This window comes from Lingula anatina, unplaced genomic scaffold, assembly GCF_051362555.1.
Source record: "Lingula anatina isolate TDL-2025a unplaced genomic scaffold, LinAna3.0 unanchor82, whole genome shotgun sequence".
Lineage (NCBI taxonomy): Eukaryota > Metazoa > Brachiopoda > Lingulata > Lingulida > Lingulidae > Lingula > Lingula anatina.
In genome coordinates, this window is record NW_028257603.1 from 5,546,002 (window position 1) to 5,569,120 (window position 23,119).

Genomic DNA, 23,119 nt, shown 5'->3' on the forward strand with positions numbered 1-23,119 from the left:
TTATCTCACGTTGACGTGACATGTGAAACAGTCATAAAACGACGGTCAGCGTTGTTAAACGAGTCAAGTGCACCTTGGGTAGTATACGGGAATGGCGACAGATCGCAGTCTGTAGTAATATTTTTGTTCCCCGCATATTCAAGCACCCACAGCTGCCTGGTTATAGATCGGAAATTCGCGGCTGCTTACACAGGAAGTTGGTGAGTGCGTGAAAACGGCAATTACTCTACACCGATACACGGGAATCACAACATCAACAGACTAGCACACAGAATGTTGAAAGCTTCCGTAAGTTTGGTGATATCAAATATCTTAGTTGTAAAGTGCATGTTGTTGTTTTAGTTTGTTCTAATTGTATGAGCAATTGCTTAGATAATTAAACAAGCCCACTGCTTCTGTAAAAGATACAGTAAAGATTTTGTAAACAAGGGGGAGGGGGTAACGGGGGGGGGGGAGGGGATGAATGGGGAAGCTAGAGGGAGAGAGGGGTGGGGAATTGGAAAGAGCACACTAACTGAAATGCACCTTATCCCTCTAGAAAAGTAGTGAAAGGCATTGAGTGTTTTATTATTTATTTATTTATTTTATCTATTTTTTATTTTATCATTATTTATTTATTTACATTATTTTTTTAGCCATTTGTAAGCAGTTAACAAACATATTCCACAGTCTTGCATTTTTTCAGGCTTTTTATTCTACCAAACCTTTCCCATGTTTGTAGCCATGAGAGATGGCGGATAGTGTCACCAGTTTTCTGTCACCACATGTACGCCATATATTGTCCTGTGGTGATAACACAGACAGCAGAGAGGACACTACAAGCTTGCTGCTGCAGAATGGCCTCCTCTGCTGGATGTCCATAGAAAACCATCTACCAGGTACCTGGTATAATTATTTTAAACACCATTTACCCCAAGACAATTCGTCAAGTATGAGTTTTTACTGGGAAATGCTATATGCATCTTTAAATGTGATTATCATTTTTATGTACAGACACAGATGTGTCTGTACATATAGCCATCATCTGCGTCTGTCGTCGCCGTCGTCGCCGTCGTCGCCGTCGTGCACTTTTACCGATAACACGATAAGTGGAAAACCATTTTACCTTTTGACTTGAAACTTGCAGAACTGATGAATATTCATAATACACAGGTCAAGGTCGAAAATCAGCATGATCGGGTCACTATTAGGGAATTTATGCTGTTTTTTATGTACAGACACAGATGTGTCTGTACATATAGCCATCATCTGCGTCTGTCGTCGCCGTCGCCGTCGCCGTCGTCGCCGTGCACTTTTACCGATAACACGATAAGTGGAAAACTGTTTTTTCTTTTGGCTTGAAACTTACAGAACTGATGAATATTCGTAATACGCAGGTCAAGTTCGAAAATCAGCATGATCGGGTCACTTATAGGGAATTTATGCTGTTTTTTCACTTTTTTCAGCATATATGCAGCCCCGATAACACGATAAGTGGAAAACCATTTTACCTTTTGGCTTGAAACTTACAGAACTGATGAATATTCATAATACGCAGGTCAAGTTCGAAAATCAGCATGATCGGGTCACTTATAGGGAATTTATGCTGTTTTTTCATTTTTTTCAGCATATATGCAGCGCCGATAACACGATAAGTTGAAAACCATTTTACCTTTTGGCTTGAAACTTACAGAACTGATGAATATTCATAATACGCAGGTCAAGTTCGAAAATCAGCGTGATTGGGTCATTTTTAGTGAATTTAGGCTATTTTTTCTCTTTTTTCAGCATATATGCAGCACCGATAACACCATAAATGGAAAACCATTTTACCTTTTGGCTTGAAACTTACAAAACTGATGAATATTCATAATCCGCAGATCAAGTTCGAAAATCAGCATGATTGGGCCATTTTTAGGGATGTTATGCTGTTTTTTCACTTCTTTCAACATATATGCAACGCTAATAACACAATATAAGAAAAACAGATAGGCCAATTGTCATTATACTCACAGGAGTAGTCAAACTAACTAAAACGCAGGTTGAGTTCCAAAATCAGCATAATCGGGCCATTCTTTTAGAAGTTATGCTGTTTTTTCACATTTCCTCAGATTCAATTGTTAGGCATATTAACAGTCTCATAATTGAACTAATAAGATACATAAAAGTGTTTGTTTGACATTTCCTGCATCTTAATAACATTGTTAATTGATTATGTAAAAATGATGGTAAACTTGTTATTGTGTATTATGTTATAAAGTGTCAAAAATGGAAATAAACAAATATCATTGCAGTTTGTCAGATTCAATCATCTACTATATTCATTATCTCAGAATGGAGGAAATTGGACATTTAACACTGTTCTATTGAAATTTTTCCCATCTCATCAATTTTCTTAGTTGATCATATACAAATGGTAGAAAACTGTTTATTTTGTTTTATGTTAAAAAAGTGTTTAAAAATGGAAGTAAACCCATTGCAGAACAGTGCTGTCTTGTTTCAGCATATATGCAGCACCGATAACACGATAAGTGGAAAACCATTTTACCTTTTCCCTTGAAACTTACAAAACTGATGAATATTCATAATACGCAGGTCAAGTTCGAAAATCAGCATGATCGGGTCATTTTTAGGGAAGTTATGCTGTTTTTCACTTTTTTCACCATATATGCAACACTGATAATATGATAAGTGAAAAATCATTTTACCTTTTGGCTTGAAACTTGCAGAACTAATGAATATTCATATTACGCAGGCCAAGTTCGAAAATCAGCATGATCGGGTCATTTTTAGGGTAGTTATGCTGTTTTTTCACTTTTTTCAGCATATATGCAACACCGATAACACGATAAGTGGAAAACCATTTTACCTTTTGGTTTCAAACTTACAGAACTGATGAATATTCATAATACGCAGGTCAAGTTTGAACATCAGCATCATCGGGTCATTTTTAGGGAAGTAATGCTGTTTTTTCACTTTTTTCAGCATGTATGCAACACCTTTGTGCTATATGATGGTACTGTATGGATGACAGTCTATAAAATTGTCCCTTGGGTGATCACTAATTAAATTAAGGTCTATAAAGTCACTTGGCTACTCATTAATTTTCAATTGGCCATTAAATGAGATTACATAAAACACTCCTTGAGATTTCCCTGTAAAGTCCCATAGGTTTAGCTCTCTTAACTGTGTCACAAAATTAGGATTTGGTGATAATTGTGCAGATAAATGGTGTTTAACATTGCAAATAAATTTACAACAAAAAGAATGTGCTATGCCAACATGCTATAGATGAATAACAGTGCTTTATTTTTCTCAAACTTGGTGGGGTTATTAATATCAAGTTAATACAGCTAGATTAAAAGTTTGAATAGCAGCTTTATTGGAATTTTTTACGTTTTATTTAGAATTTTTTTAAAATTATTTTTCAAACACAAGCATCTTCAAGATGTGATTTTATACTCCCATCCACCAGAAGTGCTGTGCATTTTCTGTATTTTTGTATATAATTGTTATTTCTTCAGATTTAATTCTTAGGCATGTTAACAGTCTCATTATGGAACTAATAAGATATGTAAAAGTGTTGTTTTGACATTTTCTGCTTCTTAACAATATTGTTTGTTGATTATATAAAAATGACGGTAAACCTGTTATAATATTGTGCATTGTGTAATAAAGTATCATAAATGGAAAGGAACTCAGCATTGCAGTTTGTCAGATTTAATCATTCACTATGTTCAGCATCTGCAAATGGAGCAAATTGGACATTGAAAATTGTTCTATTGCTATTTTTCCTATGTCACCAATTTTCCCAGTTGAACATTTAAAAATGACAGTTTATTGATCATTTTGTTTTAAAAAAAGTGTTGAAAATGGAAAGAAAATCATTTCAGTACAGTTATCTCTTGTTTACATTTTGGCATTTTGAAAGTGTGACTCTGAACTTCCATGGCCTTGAAGACCTTCCCAAATCACATTTTCTGAACATTCATGATACTTTTATTTTTTTATAAAAAATTTGATGGTCATTATGCTGTTAAGTATTATGTTTTATTGCATGAAAGTTGAAGAAAACCCTATTTTGGACACTGCTGCCAGGATAGCGGTTAAGGGAAAACCATGTTACTTACGATACTGAAACTTAGTGAAAAGTTTCATAAGACAGAAGTGCGCAGCTTGTGTTTGAAAACCAGTGTGATTGTTTTCTGTTTTGGAAGTAATGCAGGTTTATAGAGTGCTATACTGGCATTTTCAAGTTGTGACTTATCACTCCCATCTAACAGGAGCCCTGTACTCTTACTTTGTAACATTTTCTGTATTTTGTTAAGTTACAAGAATGATTCTTAGGATTGACATACAGCCCCCCCCCCCAAAAAAAAAATTAATAATATATAGTTATAATATATATATATATATATATATATATATATTTTTTTTTTTTTTTTTTTTTTTTGTGTGTGTGTGTAATTTTCACTGTACCTCATTCTGGCATTTCCAAAGTTTAACTCTTATCAGCCTGACACCTTAGGGACTATTTCCAGACCCTATCACGCTAACTGTGGATCGATCTATCTCCATGGGAATTCTCGCTAAATTGCAATCAATGTAAGTGGCTTAGTTGTCTGTCACGCCTACTGAAACTGGCATGCCAGAATCCTAAGACTCTCAAACTGAAAGCAATTTAGTGAGAAACCCCTTGGAGTTGCATTGATCCTGTTAGATTGATCTAGGTATGGGAACTTAGTCTAATGCTTGATACACATTTTACTTTCATCCTAATCCAATGTTATGCAGAATAAGAATTTGATGTTGGCTATGTAGTTACAGTAAGCATAATACATTAGTTCATCAGAATTGACAGTATCCTATTTCTTGCGTTTTTATTTTCTGGTTTTTGTCTGTACATTTGACAGCTTTGCTGCCTTGTTCACTTTTTTCAGCATATATGCAGCACCGATAACACGATAAGTGGAAAACCATTTTACCTTTTGACTTGAAACTTACAGAACTGATGAGTATTCATAATACGCAGGTCAAGTTCGAAAATCAGCATGATCGGGTCACTTTTAGGGAATTTATGCTGTTTTTTCACTTTTTTCAGCATATATGCAGCACCGATAACACAATAAGTGGAAAACCATTTTACCTTTTGACTTGAAACTTACAGAACTGATGAATATTCATAATACGCAGGTCAAGTTCGAAAATCAGCATGATTGGGCCATTTTTAGGGAATTTATGCTGTTTTTTCACTATTTTCAATATAAATGCAACACTGATAACACAATATAAGAAAAACGGATTGGCCAATTGTAATTATACTCACAGGAGTGGTCAATCTTATTAAAACGCAGGTAGAGTTCGAAAATCAGCATAATCGGGCCATTATTTTAGAAGTTATACTGTTTTTTCACATTTCCTCAGATTCAATTATTAGGCATGTTAACAGTCTCATTATTTAACTAATAAGATGTCTAAAAGTGTTTGTTTGATATTTCCTGCATCTTTACAACATTGTTAGTTGATTATGTAAAAAACATGGTAAACTTGTTATCATGTATTGTGTAATAAAGTGTCAAAAATGGAAATAAACTCATATCATTGCAGTTTGTCAGATTCAATCATCCACTATGTTCAGAATCTCAGAATGGAGGAAATTGGACATTTAACACTGTTCTATTGATACTTTTCCCATCTCATCAATTTCTTAGTTGGTCATATAAAAATGGCAGTAAAATGTTTATTTTGTTTTATGTTAAAAAAGTGTTAAAAATGGAAATAAACCCATTTCAGAACAGTGCTGTCTTGTTTACATTTTGGCATTTTCAAGGTGTGACTTTGAAGTTCCATGGGCCTGAAGACCTTTGCTCGTCGCATTTTCTGAATATCTGTGAAACAAATATTTTATAATTAAAAATTGATGGTCATTAAGCTGTTAAACATTATGTAATATTGCATCAAAATTTGAAGAAACCCCTATTTTGGACACTGCTTCCATGATGACCATTTAAGGAAAATCAAGTCACTTACTGTTCTCAAACTTACAGGAAAGAAACATGGGACTAAAATACAGCTTCAGTAGGCAATGCAGTCTGTTTGGTATTTTTATTTATTTATTTATTTTTTTGGCAGTTAAACAGTTTTTTGTGAAAATTTAATTTTTCACATATTGGCATTTTCAAGGTGTGACTTTAAAGTTCCATGATCCTGAAGACTTTTGCTTGTCCTATTTGCTGAATGTCCATGTTACTAATATTTTATTAATAACATTTGATTGTCATTATGCTGTTAAACATTATGTAATGTTGCATCAAAATTTGAAGAAACCCCTATTTTGTGCACTGCTCCTATGATGACCATTTAAGGGAAATCATGTCACTTACTGTTCTCAAACTTACAGGAAAGAAACATAGGTCTAACATACAGCTTCAATAGGCAAGGCAGTCTGTTTGGTAAATTTTTCTGGCAATTTAACAGTTTTTTGTGAAAATTTAATTTTTCACTTATTTGCATCTTTATTTTCTGTTTTTTTTTTTTTTGTCTGTACATTTGACAGCTTTGCTGCCTTGTTTAATCATTGTATTGAGTTTCAAACTGAACTTAAATTGCATGCATTTGCCTTATGAATGCCCTTTAAATTAATTTCTAATTTCAAATTGGCATTTTGTCATTGCATATAAATATATATAAATTTTTTTAATCATTCATTTGAAAACAATTTGTGTTTTTGAATATGGTGTCAGTAACAAGCACAGGAACTATTATTATTACTGAATGCTTTAGTTATAACAGTGTCAACTTTTGTTCTTTTCAAACTTCCAGATGGGACTGATTCTCCAGACTACTTCACAAGCTGTGTGCAGTGTTTGGCTGGAGTATTTAGGAGAGTGGAGGAAGAACTGACCAGCTGGACAGAGGGGCAGTGGAGGGAGAGGGTGGGAAATAACCTTACCTGGACAGGATGTCCGCAGGTGGATATATTATTATGTAGTAATTAAGATCTTTGGCCAAGTAAACTATTTATTAACTGATTGAGAGTTTTAGTAGTGAACATTAATTTGTATAGGTTATTCCGAAGTCTTCCTACAAAAAAAGGTATGCTAGTCTTTTTATGAAGATGGTCATTGCAAACTAAATAAAGAAACAAATATTGAAGACTTTTTATACATATTTATGTATTTCTTCATATGATAGTTTAAAGCTATAGTATTCAGCCTGAATACTACAATTATAAAATGTGTATTTAGGTTTGCACTGTAAACTTCAACATGTATTTTCTTACAACTAATTTATATCTACTTCTGCTCTTGTTGCAGGTGTTTCTGAGGAGTTTTGAGGTTTTACAAAGCAGAACAACAACCTCAGCAGCCGTATCTCTTCTCATGACGACATCTGCCTTAGAAAGAGCCTTGGGGGATGTAAGTAAAACCCTTAAACTACACAGATTTTCTGATGTGTTTTTGTTTATTGTTTCAGCATTCTGTGACTCTTCATACAATTCTTGTCTCTGTTTGCAGATATTCTTGCTGAAAGGAAAACAGTGTCCATCAATGCTGAAGGATTTGCTTGTTTCAGAAGAACTTAAAAATCTCCTTGGAGGAACAGCTGTAAGAAGGGATCAGATTTTCCTTCTAGGAAATTAAAATGGAAACAATTTAAGTCTAGCAAAATAGTTGCCAAACATATCAGTATTTAGCCCCAGCAGTGAGCATGAAACTAGTCAGTTAATATCAATTAAGTTCTCAAATTATTTGTATGTAATGTAAAACCAAGTAATTTATAATTAAGATAGACATCCTCTGAACATTGCAAATATTATAAGTGAAAATTATCAAACACAAACTGAAATACTTTGATTGTTAGCTTACGGCCAACATAGCTTGTGTTTGATAATTTTCATTTATGGTCCAACTACCAACCTAATGAACATTTTTGCTCATTGTAAATATTTTTCAATATTTACGTATCTTGCAGATAAAACTGTTAAGGATCCTGATTGGTCCCCCTGTCTCCTTGAATCTTAGAAATGTGTTGTGGCATGGATTTGCTGTTCCAGATGAAATACCGAGGTGGTAAGTCAACTTGTGGGGCCATTCAGAATGAAAGAACTCAGTATCAACTGGTCCAAGGCTCAAATATGGTGGACCTTACATGAAAGGAAGACCACTTAATCCCGTAATGATCTCTCCGCCTCTCACACACCTGTATTGGGACATGCAGTGGTAAATAAGCCACTCTGAACTCTGACCTCTGAGGAATTCAATTAGTTGAAAATTTGTCAGACTTATTGATGGAACAAGTGGTGCACAGTGTTAATAGTAAAGATAGTGCACATTAAGAGTAATATTTTTATTTCAGCTATGCATATTTTCTGGTCAACCTCATCCCTAGTCTTGGTCAGCTCCTGCAGGAGCAGTCAGTTGAAGCTGAATCAATACCACACAGAGTAGATGTAACCTTTCCACAGGTAGAAAACTGGGGTATATTTCCAGGTAATAAAACATGATAACTAACACAGTTTGACACAGGTGCAGATAGTAGAGAAGAAAATAATTTTGTGATTAGTATTTCTAAAATGTAAGCAAAGGATATCAAATGAGATCTTTTGAAATGCAACTTCACTGTTAGTGATAATCCTAAAGATATAAAACAAATATATAAACCAGTGCTAGTGACAGTCAGATTTTTGTATACATTTTTGCATACTTATTTTTTACCATTATATTTTATAAATCTTTTTATTAGAGATAACCATAAAAGATTGTGCTGTTTTGGAAGATCTGTTTAATACATCAGAATTTGTGCCAACACCAATGTTGCCATTTTGGGCAGATATCCTGGAGTCATTTAATTATCAAAGGTAAGATGTGTCACATGCAATTGTGTAGCAGAAAGAGGATATTAAAGGAGTCCTATATATGTCCTTGATAGTGAAAAGTACTTGTTCTGTTTTTTATTATTTTTTTTTATTCAAAGCTGTATTTCCACATTAGTTGTAAAATTTGTTATAATAAATTTTAGACAATTACTGGATTAAAAGAAATTATGGCAGTTCATTTTATTCTGTAGCAGCTCATTGCCACACTTAATATACCAGGATGCGTAAGTCTTAACTTTCAGTTCAAATACTTAAGCTATATTTCAGGTATGGAGAGGCTGTGATGGTTCTTCTACCCCAGTTAGAACATTGTTTAAGGTGTCTGTTTGTTATATTTCAGGTATGGAGAGGTTATGATGGTTCTTCTACCCCAGTTAGAACATTGTTTAAGGTGTCTGTTTGTTATATTTCAGATATGGAGAGGCTGTGATGGTTCTTCTACCCCAGTTAGAATATTGTTTAAGGTGTCTGTTTGTTATATTTCAGATATGGAGAGGCTGTGATGGTTCTTCTACCCCAGTTAGAACATTGTTTAAGGTGTCTGTTTGTTATATTTCAGATATGGAGAGGCTGTGATGGTTCTTCTACCCCAGTTAGAACATTGTTTAAGGTGTCTGTTTGTTATATTTCAGATATGGAGAGGCTGTGATGGTTCTTCTACCCCAGTTAGAACATTGTTTAAGGTGTCTGTTTGTTATATTTCAGGTATGGAGAGGCTGTGATGGTTCTTCTACCCCAGTTAGAACACTGTTTAAGGTGTCTGTTTGTTATATTTCAGGTATGGAGAGGCTGTGATGGTTCTTCTACCCCAGTTAGAACACTGTTTAAGGTGTCTGTTTGCCAGAGTTAATCAGTGTCCAGAAAGAATACTGACAGCAGAGGTTTGCTTACAACATTTTAATATTTTTGCTGTTTTGAATATGTAAATTACATTGTACCAGCTGGCTATTGAAATGTCAGACTTGAAATGTTTCTGTAAATGTTTTGGTCCATTTAGTGAAAATAATTCATTGAACTACTGTTAATTTCACTCACACTTCCTAATAAACACTATTGACTATATGAGGTTTTATTTATAACAATCTCAGACAGATGATGATGATGGCAATTTTGTTTGTTTTTTTAGTCTACCACAATGTACACCACTGTGGATGAGGTAAGTTAAATAATAATAATAATAATAATAATAATAATAATAATAATAATAATGTTAAATGGATTGTTTCTCAGTATTTTAAAACTAAAATCAAAAAGCAGAACTTTGACATAATTTTCTCTCTTCAACTCTCTATTCAGATGTTGGCCAAGTCCCTCCCTGGTGGCTCTGAAAACCAGCTCAGATATACACTTGGTGACCAGTACATGGTGGGTGACATTACGTAAAGACCCAGATCTTTTATTTTATTTTATTTTATTTTATTTTATTTTATTTTTGCACCTAATATCATGCAGTGCTAATGTTATTTGTTTATTGTTGTTTTAACAACAATTGTTAAAACAACAAATAACTTTAGCAAATAAAATGTTTTTAATGGCAGTGGCATGCATTTATCATTGTTTAGCACTTGCACCACCCCTGTGCAATATATTTCCTTATTGTTTCATTATTGTCTTTTAGTGGAATCTCTTACTTAGGACAGTACATTTTTACTTCTGGAAATTTATTGTTTCTTGTGCAGGACATCCTGTTTGATGTACTGATCTATCCTGAGGGACCAAGGGTCAGGGATCGTATCAGTCACGGAGAAGCCAGTATCTTAGGGATAAGCTATAAGCTAGCAAACCACCTGCTGTCTGTGTGCACTGCCTTATGTTTGAAGGTATTAGCAGAGACTGAAAGATCAAAATATCTAGAGGTAAGTTCTGTTTACTTCATTGACGTTCCTCAATTTGAGTAATTATTATTTACTTAGTATAATGTGCAATACTCTTAGTTTACTGCATCTGTATAAACAACCAAATATGCAGTATATTAATTATGGCAAGTGGGGTTAAAATTGTTGATAAAATCCACCAATCACAGTATATCTGTTTCAGCATCCATTCATCCATGATATCCATGTGGCTGTTGAAGGTTATGTCTCTCAGTGCCATCCTATCTCAGGGCTAAGAAAAGAAGTCAGTATGAAAAAATTGATGGTTGGGTTGTTTGAAATATTTTGTTTTAAGAACCTTGAACTAAAATGTTCTATTGGGCAGATGCCACAGGGTTGTTTTACTTTAGCATTTGTCCTCTTTGCTAGATATATGCGAACAGAGATTGTATTTTCACATTGTAATCTATTAATATTAGGAAATTTTCTAAAATAATGAAACTTAATGACATTTGACAGATGTTACTTTTATATTTTATAAGAGCATAAAAATGTTGTCATAATAATGTTTCATCAGAGTTCTATCTTGTTTATGTGTTCCAGATCCAATCTCTCAGCGACAAACTATCTGAGTGGAAAACTTTTCCCAAACCAGACACAGATCAGATGTAGGTTCACCATTTCAGTTTGATTTTATTTAAGAAACTGGGACAGTGAGTTAGATATAGGGTCAAAAAGCAGGATATTTCTAAAAATAGTGTCTTGTTTGGAATGTTACCAGGTGGTCAGTCTTAAAATATCATCGCAAACATTAATTGTACCACCAGCGTTAGCGCTGGCGGTACACATGGTTTTAGTCCCGTCCGGTCCGTTCTGCCGGCTCCTGCGGCGCCGCCGGCTCCGCCGGCTCCGTCGCCATGTTACCGTTACCGCTTCTCCTCCTAGACGGTAAGGGCCCCCATACCCATCTCTTGGATTTAGGTCACCTATAATCTCAACTCGTTCCACGTAAAATTTGGGCTTTGTCCGTATTGGGGTCTAGGTGTGGCACTCATTGCAATGCACCCTTGTCCAAAAATGGCAAAATTAAATGCTAATTATCTACCCTATGGAAGGGGTTATGGGAAAAATTTCTACAGACAGCTTTCCAAAAGTCATATGTGTAGATTTCAAATATGCCCTTGGATTTGACCTTTGACCTTTACTTCAAGGTCAAACGGGCCAAAATTTTCAAAAAAATAAAATTTTTTACAAAAAAAAATTTTTTTGCCCTGTTATTCAGACACCACACAGACTTAACCAATAATATTATTGGAAAATGTTACCCTTCAGGTCATCTTTCAGCTGTGTGAATTTGGGGTCAATCGGTGCATTTTCACGGGTGTAGCGGCCATAAGATACCGAAACTGAAAACTGTCTCTAATTCAGGAACCGTTAACGCTAGAGACCCATTCTTTTTTGCATTTTGTAGAGCATGTAAAGCCCAACACTGACGGTGGTCTCCGTTTTTGTGTATTCCATACGGTTTTCGAGTAACGCTGTATCAAAAAGTACATATTGGTGGTGAAAGCAAAATGTGCAGTACGGAAATGGATAATAAATTTTGAACTCTGGAAAAATAAAACATAAGGCTTGGCAAAGCAGACAACTTGTGGTCAAAAATGACATTATTTCATCAAATTTGAACTTCTGGAACTTCAGAGCACCTCCCATTTCAAGAATATTGACCAAAATGACCTTTTCTTTATTTTAATTAATTTTTTCTGTAGGAAATTTATGGCACATTCAGGTAACTCCGAAATTATAACATTTAGTCCCTTATATCTCCAAAACTGGCAGAGATAGGTCCATAGTTACTATTGAAGTTGAATAGGAAGTCATATACTGGCAATCTTACTGTGACCTTGAAATTGACCTTTGACCTACTTTTCACCATGAGTTGAACTTTGCAAATTTTGCTTCCCTTTTATCTCCAAAACTGGCAGAGATAGGTCCATAGTTTCTATTGAACTTGAATATGAAGTCATATACTGGCAATCTAAATGTGACCTTGAAATTGACTTTTGACCTACTTTTCACCATGAACTGAACTTTGGAAATTTTGCTTCCCTTTTATCTCGAAAACTAGCAGAGATAGGACCATAGTTACTATTGAAGTTGAATAGGAAGTCATATACTGGCAATCTAAATGTGACCTTAAAATTGACCTTTGACCTACTTTTCACCATGAACTGAACTTTGGAAATTTTGGTTCCCTTTTATCTCCAAAACTGGCAGAGATAGGTCCATAGTTACTATTGAACTTGAATAGGAAGTCATATACTGGCAGTCTTACTGTGACCTTGAAATTGACCTTTGACCTACTTTTCATCATGAACTGAACTTTGCAAATTTTGCTTCCCTTTTATCTCCAAAGTTACGCTGTATCAAAAAGTACATTTTGGTGGTTAAAGCAAAATGTGCAGTACGGTAATGGATAATAAATTTTGAACTCCGGAAAAATAAAACATAAGGCTTGGCAAAGCAGGCAACTTGTGGTCGAAAATGACATTATTTCATCAAATTTGAACATCTGGAACTTCAGAGCACCTCCCATTTCAAGAATTTTGACCAAAATGACCTTTTCTTTATTTTAATTAATTTTTTCCATAGGAAATTTATGGCACAAAATTATAACATTTAGTCCCTTATATCTCCAAAACTGGCAGAGATAGGTCCTTAGTTACTAAACTTGAATGGAAAGTCATATACTGGCAATCTAAATGTGACTTTGAAATTGACCTTTGACCTACTTTTTATCATGAATTGAACTTTGCAAATTTTGGTTCCATTTTATTTCCAAAACTAGCGAGATAGGTCCATAGTTACTATTGAAGTTGAATAGGAAGTCATATACTGGCAATCTAAATGTGACCTTGAAATTGACCTTTGACCTACTTATAATCATGAACTGAACTGTGCTAATTGTACCACCAGCGTAGGCGCTGGCGGTACTCATGGTTTTAGTCCCGACCCGTATGTTCCGCCGGCTCCGCCGGCTCCTGCGGCTCCGCCGCCAAGTCACCGTTACCGCTTCTCCTCCTAGACGGTAATGGCCTCCATACCCATCTCTTGGATTTAGGTCACCTATAATCTCAACTCGTTCCACGTAAAATTTGGGCTTTGTCGGTATTGGGGTCTAGGTGTGGCACTCATTACAATGCACCCTTGTCCAAAAATGGCAAAATTAAATGCTAATTATCTCCCCTACGGAAGGAATTATGGGAAAAATTTCTACAGACAGCTTTCCAAAAGTCATATGTGTAGATTTCAAATATGCCCTTGGATTTGACCTTTGACCTTTATTTCAAGGTCAAACGGGCCAAAATTTTCAAAAAAACAAAATTTTTGCCGAAAAAAATTTTTTTTGCGCTCTTATTCAGACACCACACAGACTTAACTAATAATATTAATGGAAAGTGTTACCCTTCGGGTCATCTTTCATCTCCGTGAATTAGGGGTCAATTGGTGCATTTTCACGGGAGTAGCGGCCATAAGATATCAAAACTGAAAATTGTCTCTAATTCGGGAACCGTTAAAGCTAGACACCCATTCTTTTTTGCATTTTGTAGAGCATGTAAAGCCCAACACTGGAGGTGGTCTCCGTTTTTTTGTATTCCATATGGTTTTCGAGTTACGCTTTATCAAAAAGTCATATACTGGTGGTGAAAGCAAAATGTGCGGGCTTGGCAAAGCAGACAACTTGTGGTCAAAAATGACATTATTTCATCAAATTTGAACATCTGGAACTTCAAAGCACCTCCCATTTCAAGAATTTTGACCAAAATGACCTTTTCTTTATCTTAATTAATTTTTTTCTGTAGGAAATTTATGGCACACTATGGTAACTCCAAAATTATACCATTTAGTCCCTTATATCTCCAAAACTAGCAGAGATAGGTCCATAGTTACTATTGAAGTTGAAAAGGAAGTCATATACTGGCAATCTAAATGTGACCTTAAAATTGACCTTTGACCTACTTTTCACCATGAACTGAACTTTGTAAATTTTGCGTCCCTTTTATCTCCAAAACTGGCAGAGATAGGTCCATAGTTACTATTGAACTTGAATAGGAAGTCATATACTGGCAATCTGAATGTGACCTTAAAATTGACCTTTGACCTACTTTTCACCATGAACTGAACTTTGCAAATTTTGTTTCCCTTTTATCTCCAAAACTGGCAGAGATAGGTCCATAGCTACTATTGAACTTGAATAGGAAGTCATATACTGGCAATCTACATGTGACCTTAAAATTGACCTTTGACCTACTTTTCACCATGAACTGAACTTTGTAAATTTTGCGTCCCTTTTATCTCCAAAACTGGCAGAGATAGGTCCATAGTTACTATTGAACTTGAATGGGAAGTCATATACTGGCAATCTAAATGTGACCTTGAAATTGACCTTTGACCTACTTTTCACCATGAACTAACCTTTGCAAATTTTGTTTCCCTTTTATCTCCAAAACTGGCAGAGATAGGTCCATAGTTACTATTGAACTTGAATGGGAAGTCATATACTGGCAATCTAAATGTGACCTTGAAATTGACCTTTGACCTACTTTTCACCATGAACTAACCTTTGCAAATTTTGCTGCCCTTTTATCTCCAAAACTGGCAGAGATAGGACCATAGTTACTATTGAACTTGAATAGGAAGTCATATACTGGCAATCCAAATGTGACCTTGAAATTGACCTTTGACCTACTTTTCACCATGAACTGAACTTTGCAAATTTTGCTGCCCTTTTATCTCCAAATCTGGCAGAGATAGGTCCATAGTTACTATTGAACGTAGATAGGAAGTCATACACTGGCAATCTAAATGTGACCTTGAAATTGACCTTTGACCTACTTTTCACCATGAACTGATCTTTGCAAATTTTGCTTCCCTTTTATCTCCAAAACTGGCAGAGATAGGTCCAAAGTTACTATTGAAGTTGAATAGGAAGTCATATACTAGCAATCTAAATGTGACCTTAAAATTGACCTTTGACCTACTTTTCACCATGAACTGAACTCTGCTAATTTCTTTCTCTTTTAACTCCTAACCTGGCAGAGATAGGTCCATTGTTACTATTGAACTTGAATAGGAAGTCATATACTGGCAATCTTACTGTGAAATTGACCTTTGACCAACCTTTTGATGAACTTAACTTTGATTGTACCATTTTAAGTTATATATTTTTTTTTTGCATATTTTGAAAATTCTTGTTGATTGCATTTTTACAGCTTGTCAAGCAAAAGACTGGTGGCTGTGTCCCTTATTTTGTGTATGTGGGGGTCTATACAAATGCGCTTGCTCCAGCTGGTGGTACAATATTCGGAGGCGGTATCGCCTCTCTGATCCTCTAGTTTCTTTCTCTTTTAACTCCAAACCTGGCAGAGATAGGTCCATAGTTACTATTGAAGTTGAATAGGAAGTCATATACTGGCAATTTACTGTGACCTTGAAATTGACCTTTGACCTACCTTACGATGAACTTAACTTTGATTGTACCATTTTAAGTTATATATAATTTTTGCGTATTTTGAAAATTCTTGTTGATTGCATTTTTATAGCTTGTCAAGCATAAGACTGGTGACTGTGTCCCTTATTTTGTGTATGTGGGGGTCTATACGAATGCGCTTGCTCCAGCTGGTGGTACAATATTCGGAGGCGGTATCGCCTCTCTGATCCTCTAGTTGAAAATGGTCTACAGTATAACTCTTTTTATGTAAAAATATTCTGAGATTAATCCTACATCTTTATCATATTTTGCATTCTGTTGAGTGAATTACATATCAGTAATTACTGTGGTATTTTTCAGAGAAATGAGTAAATCATGGGGAGACTACATCCAACCAAATGGAAAGCAACTTATATCAGGGTTACCTCCTATAAAAGATTTTCAGCCATGGTTGAGATCCTGTAATTTACCAGAGAGGTAATCTCAATTTGATTTAATATTAGATTTTCCCTTTTGATGACAAGTAGAGCCTACTGTACATCTTAACTTTCTACATAAAAACACCAATGTTTCTGTCTTACTGTATTACTTATGATTACATGTTTACTTTGCACATTTTACCATTATTGAGATTTTTTTTCAGATTTTTATTCCCATTTGAAAATATATCTCCCACGCTGAAGGATATTCTGAAGAGTAAAATCTCTACCCTTTACTGGGGCCAAGACAGCACGGATACTGTATGATTTTCACTGTCTGGGTGATATTGTTAGCCTTTGAAAACATCAAAATAGTTTACATCTTAAGTGGTGAACTACTATTAATTGTCAAGTAATCATTTCTTTTTTATTAATAAATTTTTTGTCATGCAGTTTTCAGTTACATCATGGAAATAATTGCACTTCCACAGTTACATGTACATGCAAAGAGTAATTGTTCCATAATATGTATTCCTTACTTGAAACAATCTATTTATTTCAGCTTAACTGTGATAAAGAAGCAAGACCCATGACTGAGATGGAACTTATAGGACTACTGCGCAGGATAGCAGTACAAGCTACTGCAGTATCAACAAATATTTGTGAAGTAATGTCTACACGCTATCAGCAATGGATCAACAGAGAGCTGAGGTCAAGGCAGAGGAAAAATTACATCAGATTGTTAGAAAGGTATCAGTTGTGCTAATATAATATAATCAAAACTCAGTTTTATGAGTTCTAAGTTTCTAGTTTTTGAGTTACTCGTGACAGCTATGATTTGAAATTGAGGATGCCAAAACTGGTTTACATGTACAGATTGTTATTTGGATATGGTTTACCTTGACAATAAAGAGAAAATTGTTTAAATATCCTGATATTCTGCATAAAGGTCTAATATTTACTGTATGACTTACAGTGTATTAAAGTACAGTAGGACTGCCAATCATCATAACTAGCACCCCATTTCCATAGATTAGATCGACCTACTTTAGATCGACCTAACTCCCTGGGGGTTCACGCTAAATAGCTGTCAGCCGGGCGGACACGAAAGTTAATTATCCCCTTACAGCTTGTAGTAGGCGGGACGGACATTTAAGTCGGATTATCTGAAAGTAATCCAGTGAGACTCCCCACGGGGATAGATCGATCTAAAATCTATGGGAATAGAGCCTAGGACATCCAAGTTATGATTTAACTTTGTAATTATGTATAATACCAATCATGGGCAGTAGATGCTTTATTGTGAAAAAAGTTCAGTAAGTATCACACATACATGATTGCAATTGAACAATAACATCAGTGTACTTCTATGAAATCTGTTACTTGTTGTCTTACTCTGCCTCCATTTCATCATTTTATTCTTAAACTTAAAGCATTCCCACTCTGTCTGTGGGTCTACGGCTGGTTGCTATGGTGATAACAGTATGGCTGCTGAACCTGGATGCTTTTAACCTGCTTGGCAGCTCAGAGCAACCGCACATGGCAAGGTAAAGACATTATCATAAAAGTCAATATGTTTGACAGGAGTGACAATTTTGATCCAAAGTCTGCACTGTCACCTGTCTTCTGTCAGTTTGGCAGTAATATTATGTGAATATATTATGTAACAAGCAGACTCTTAGTATTACATGCAATAAATTGGAGAATGCACATGTTTTATGTTACTTGGGCTCATTTTTATGTACAGACACAGATGTGTCTGTACATATAGCCATCATCTGCGTCTGTCGTCGCCGTCGCCGTCGTCGCCGTCGCCGTCGCCGTGCACTTTTACCGATAACACGATAAGTGGAAAACCATTTTGCCTTTTGATTTGAAACTTGCAGAACTGATGAATATTCATAATACGCAGGTCAAGTTCGAAAATCAGCATGATCGGGTCACTTATAGGGAATTAATGCTGATTTTTCACTTTTTTCAGCATTTTTGCAACACCGATAACACAATAAATGAAAAACTGTTTTACCCTTTGGCTTGAAACTTACAGAACTGATAAATATTTATAATACGCAGGTCAAGTTCGAAAATCGGCATGATTGGATCACTTATAGGGAATTTATGCTGTTTTTTCACTTTTTTCAGCATATATGCAGCACCGATAACACGATAAGTGGAAAACCATTTTACCTTTTGGCTTGAAACTTACAGAACTGATGAATATTCATAATACGCAGGTCAAGTTCGAAAATCAGCACGATCGGGTCACTTATAGGGAATTTATGCTGTTTTTTCACTTTTTTCAGTATATATGCAACACTGATAACACAATATAAGAAAAACAGAAAAACAATATAAGAAAAACAGATTGGTCATTATACTCACAGGAGGGGCCAATCTTACTAAAACGCAGGTTGAGTTTGAAAATCAGCATAATCAGTCCATTATTTTAGAAGTTATGCTGTTTTTTCACATTTCCTCACATTCAATTCTTAGGCATGTTAACAGTCTCATTATTGAACTAATAAGATACGTAAAAGTGTTTGTTTGACATTTCCTGCATCTTTACAACATTGTTAGTTGATTTTGTAAAAAGGATGGTAAACTTGTTATCATGTATTGTGTAATAAAGTGTCAAAAATGGAAATAAACTCATATCATTGCAGTTTGTCAGATGCATTCATCCACTATGTTCAGAATCTCAGAATGGAGGAAGTTGGACATTTAACATTGTTCTATTGATACTTTTCTCATCTCATCAATTTTCTTCATTGGTCATATAAAAATGGCAGTAAACTGTTTATTTTGTTTTATGTTAAAAAAGTGTTAAAAATGGAAATAAACCCATTTCAGAACAGTGCTGTCTTGTTTACATTTTGGCATTTTCAATATGTGACTTTGAAGTTCCATGGGCCTGAAGACTTTTGCTAGTTACATTTTCTGAATAACCATGATACTAATATTTTATAATTAAAAATTGATGGTCATTATGCTGTAAAACATTATGTAATGTTGCATCAAAATTTGAAGAAACCCCTATTTTGGGCAGTGCTCCCATGATGACCATTTAAGGAAGATCATGTCACTTACTGTTCTCAAACTTACAGGAAAGAAACATGGGACTAAAATACAGCTTCAGTAGGCAATGCAGTCTGTTTGGTAAATTTTTCTGGCAATTAAACAGTTTTTTGTGAAAATTTAATTTTTCACATATTGGCATTTCCAAGGTGTGACTTAGAACCTCCACAGGCTCGAAGACCCATGCTAGTCACATTTTGTGAAAATCCATGACACTTATATTTTATTATTAAAAATCGATGGTCAGTATGCTGTTAAGCATTATGTAATGTTGCATCAAAATAGAAGAAAACACAATTTTTGGTGCTGCTGCCTTGATGACCATTATGGGAAAACCGTGTTACTTATGACTGTCAAACTTTCAAAAAAGAAACACAGGACTAAAATGCAGCCTGAGTTAGAAAAGCAGTCTAATTGGCTTTTTTTCTGGAAGTTATACATTTTAGTGTAATATTCATTATCTTTTTGGCATATTCATTGTGGGACTCGGAGCTCCCATGGACATGAAGCCAAATGGTAATCATATTTTCTACATGTCCATCCTATTTATAGTCAATAAACAAAAATTGGTGATAATTATTCTCTAATTTATTATGTAATGTTACATCAAAATTGACAACAATCTTTTTGCACTGCTACTGCAAACATTATGAAAAGAAAACTGTGCTACTTATTATAATTTTAAACTTACAAGTACGATTTTTAGGATTGGCCTTCAGCTCATGAGAAAACCAGCTCTATTGGATTATCATGTTTATTGTATTTATGCATTTTTTGTGAAATTTTCATTTTTCTCATTCTGGCACTTTCTAAGTATAAACTTGAACTCTGATGGGCCTGGAGCCTTATGCTTTTACTTTCGTCTGTGTTACCTGTTGTGCATAAGTTGATGTTGACTGTGCAGTTAAACATAATGTATTATTGCATCAGGATTGGTAGTCTCCTATTTTGGGCATTATGGTTTTGTGCTTTTCTTAAGGTGTGACTTATGGGCCTGAAGACCTTTGAGTGGGTCAGTCTGTAAATTACCCTTGGGTATCACTAGATTAATTTCAGAGTTATAAAGTCATTTGCTTTAATAGGCCATTAAATGAGATTACGTAAAGCACACTTGTTGATATTTCCCTGTAAACTCCCAAAGGTAAAGCTCTCTGCTAGATTAATAATAAGGAAGCAGTGATAATTATGCAGGTAAATTTTGTTTAATATTGCAAATATATATATCAAACTGGAAGATTAAAAGTTTGAATAGCATCTTCATTGGAATTATATTTACCTCAAGCTCTGCCAAGGGGGTTATATTTTCACCCCTGTTTGTCTTTCATCCACATAACACAAAAAGTTATGGACCAATTTTGCAGAAATTTTCGGGAACTGTCGGAAGTGGGCCAAAGAGGACAATGATTAATTTTTGATGGTGGTCCGGATCAATAATCAATCAATTATCAATAATAATCAACAATTGCTGCCTTGGCAGAGGTCTGCACTCTCAAAGTGCTTTTCTAGTTTTGTTGTTTTCCTTTATAATTTTTTCTCAAACACTTGCATTTGTGACTTTTAACTCTCATCTGCCTGGGGCTCTGCACATTTTCTGTATTTCTACATAAGCAGTTGTATTGTTTTTTATGTCTTTAAACATTATGTAATATTATTTTATGCACTGTCATCATTTTTCAAACATTGAGACTTTCATCATGTGACTTTGGTCTCTCATGGTCCTGAAACTGTAATCTTATTGAAGGGGTGGATTGAGACCATCTTCTGGGTCTTCCGGAAGACAGTCAGGTTATTAAGTTTATATTGACTGGTATCTATTTTTTTCTGTTGGAAGACCATCAAAATGGAGGATGGATCAACATAGATACTTTGTAATACTGTCAGAAAATATCTCTGGGTCTGCTCCTGTTATTGACCATGTTACCCGTTGTGCAAGATTAAAATTCAGTGTTGACTGACAGTGCTATTATAAGCATTATTTATTATTGCATCAAAATTGACAAAATGACCTTTTTTGCATCTCTATTTTCTGTTTTTTGTCTGTACATTTGACAGCTTTGCTGCCTTGTCTTTTTTATTTATCTCATTCTATTCACCATATATCAAGCATATACCAGTAAAATAAAAGTCTATTTTCAGGCATCTGAAATCAGTCTTGCAATGTTGTGAGAATCTAACCAGCAACTGCAACATTGAGAAGAATAGATGGGAAGAGAGCTGTGTCTTGGTACAAGATCTGGCTTGGCAGGTTCTGGAGAAGAAGAACCTTGTATACACATTTCTATGATGGAACAGGTGAGTTTATTTTTCTTGTGGTGTATAGCATTCAAATTAGCAAATAAATGTTAACTAACATCTTCCCTGTGTGCAACTACAGAAAATTAGACTTAATAGATTCCTGACACTTGTTTTCAAATTTATTGTAAAACATTGCTAATACTGTTGGCACTTATATTTAGTTTAAAGGAATATTAGAACTATGCCATAAATTATTATTATAGTACTGAAAATTATTATAAGCATGAAACATTGTAATACCTAATACATATATTTATTTTTACTTTTAATAATTATAACTGTAGAGAAAAGAATGTCATTTAATATTTATTTTATCTATAATTTTATCAAACCTGAATGATGATTTTCCCAAAAATCCGTAATTTTTCAGAATCAAGCTGATTGAAAAGATTCCCCAGAAAGAATTGTGTGCAGAGCTGTCAAATTATTACACTGAAGAATATCAAAATGACACAAAGTAAGGGAAATACTAAATATTAACTTCATGTGCCGGGGGAAATTTTCATTGGAATCTCAAATGTCAACAATGATTTGACATCATTCGATATCATTGTTTAATACCCTAAGTCTTTATATTATTGTCTTTGATATTACTATTATTAGATTTTAATTTTAAATTTTAAAAAAATTCATATTGATTGGTTTAATTCAAACTTCTAGGGGCAGGTTCTAAATTGGAGAACAGTTTGCTATGATGTTGAGACAAACTTGGAGATTGGATGTGCTGCTTTCAAGACCTGAGAAATGTTCTCAAGGAAAGTTCATTTGAAACATTTGGGAAACTGCAGTCAAGTTGCTGAAAAGCATGTGGTATATCAGTGCCAAGAGTCTTAGGGTGCTTTCCCAGAGATTTAGATCAATCTAAAGATTAAGTTTTAGATCGACCTAACTCCCTGGGGGTTCACGCTAAATTGCACTCAGCCGAGTGGGCACCATAGTTAATTACCCCCTTACAGCTTTTAGTAGGCGGGTCAGACGCTTAAGCTGGCCAAGCTGACAGTAATCTAGTGAGACTCCCCACAGGGATAGATCGATCTAAAAATCTATGGAAATGGGGTGTTAACCAAAGCATTGCTAGGTTGCCTTCTTACACAGTAAAGCAATAGAGAGTGTGAAGTCTCAAGAACAAGATGTACATTTTAAACTTGATACATACTTGGATTACAGA

The 23,119-nt window shown here is 34.8% G+C and overlaps 1 protein-coding gene and 1 long non-coding RNA gene across 2 annotated transcripts in view; both read left to right on the forward strand.

The window, feature by feature from the left end:
* The window catches only part of LOC147759281 (uncharacterized), a 108,902-nt gene that overhangs the window by 33,904 nt on the left and 51,879 nt on the right, over positions 1–23,119 (forward strand). The gene's annotated exons all lie outside the window — the stretch shown is intronic.
* Positions 123–23,023, forward strand: LOC147759283 (endoplasmic reticulum membrane-associated RNA degradation protein-like). The gene is made up of 22 exons (XM_086998673.1): positions 123–288; positions 686–878; positions 6,802–6,950; positions 7,296–7,397; positions 7,497–7,586; positions 7,954–8,051; positions 8,338–8,471; positions 8,725–8,839; positions 9,344–9,394; positions 9,687–9,738; positions 9,984–10,013; positions 10,154–10,222; positions 10,537–10,713; positions 10,895–10,975; positions 11,275–11,339; positions 16,523–16,639; positions 16,806–16,902; positions 17,144–17,331; positions 18,015–18,128; positions 21,793–21,948; positions 22,322–22,408; positions 22,612–23,023. The coding sequence occupies exons 2-20, from the start codon at positions 731–733 to the stop codon at positions 21,938–21,940; spliced, it is 2,025 nt and encodes a 674-aa protein (XP_086854799.1). The 5' UTR covers positions 123–288; positions 686–730; the 3' UTR covers positions 21,941–21,948; positions 22,322–22,408; positions 22,612–23,023.

Coding starts and splice junctions, on each gene's coding strand:
- LOC147759283 (XM_086998673.1), top strand. CDS start 731: ATGGCGGATAGTGTCACCAGTTTTCTGTCACCACATGTACGCCATATA. Junction 6,951..7,295: donor CCTGGACAGGATGTCCGCAG/GTGGATATATTA, acceptor CTCTTGTTGCAG/GTGTTTCTGAGGAGTTTTGA. Junction 10,223..10,536: donor CACTTGGTGACCAGTACATG/GTGGGTGACATT, acceptor TTTCTTGTGCAG/GACATCCTGTTTGATGTACT.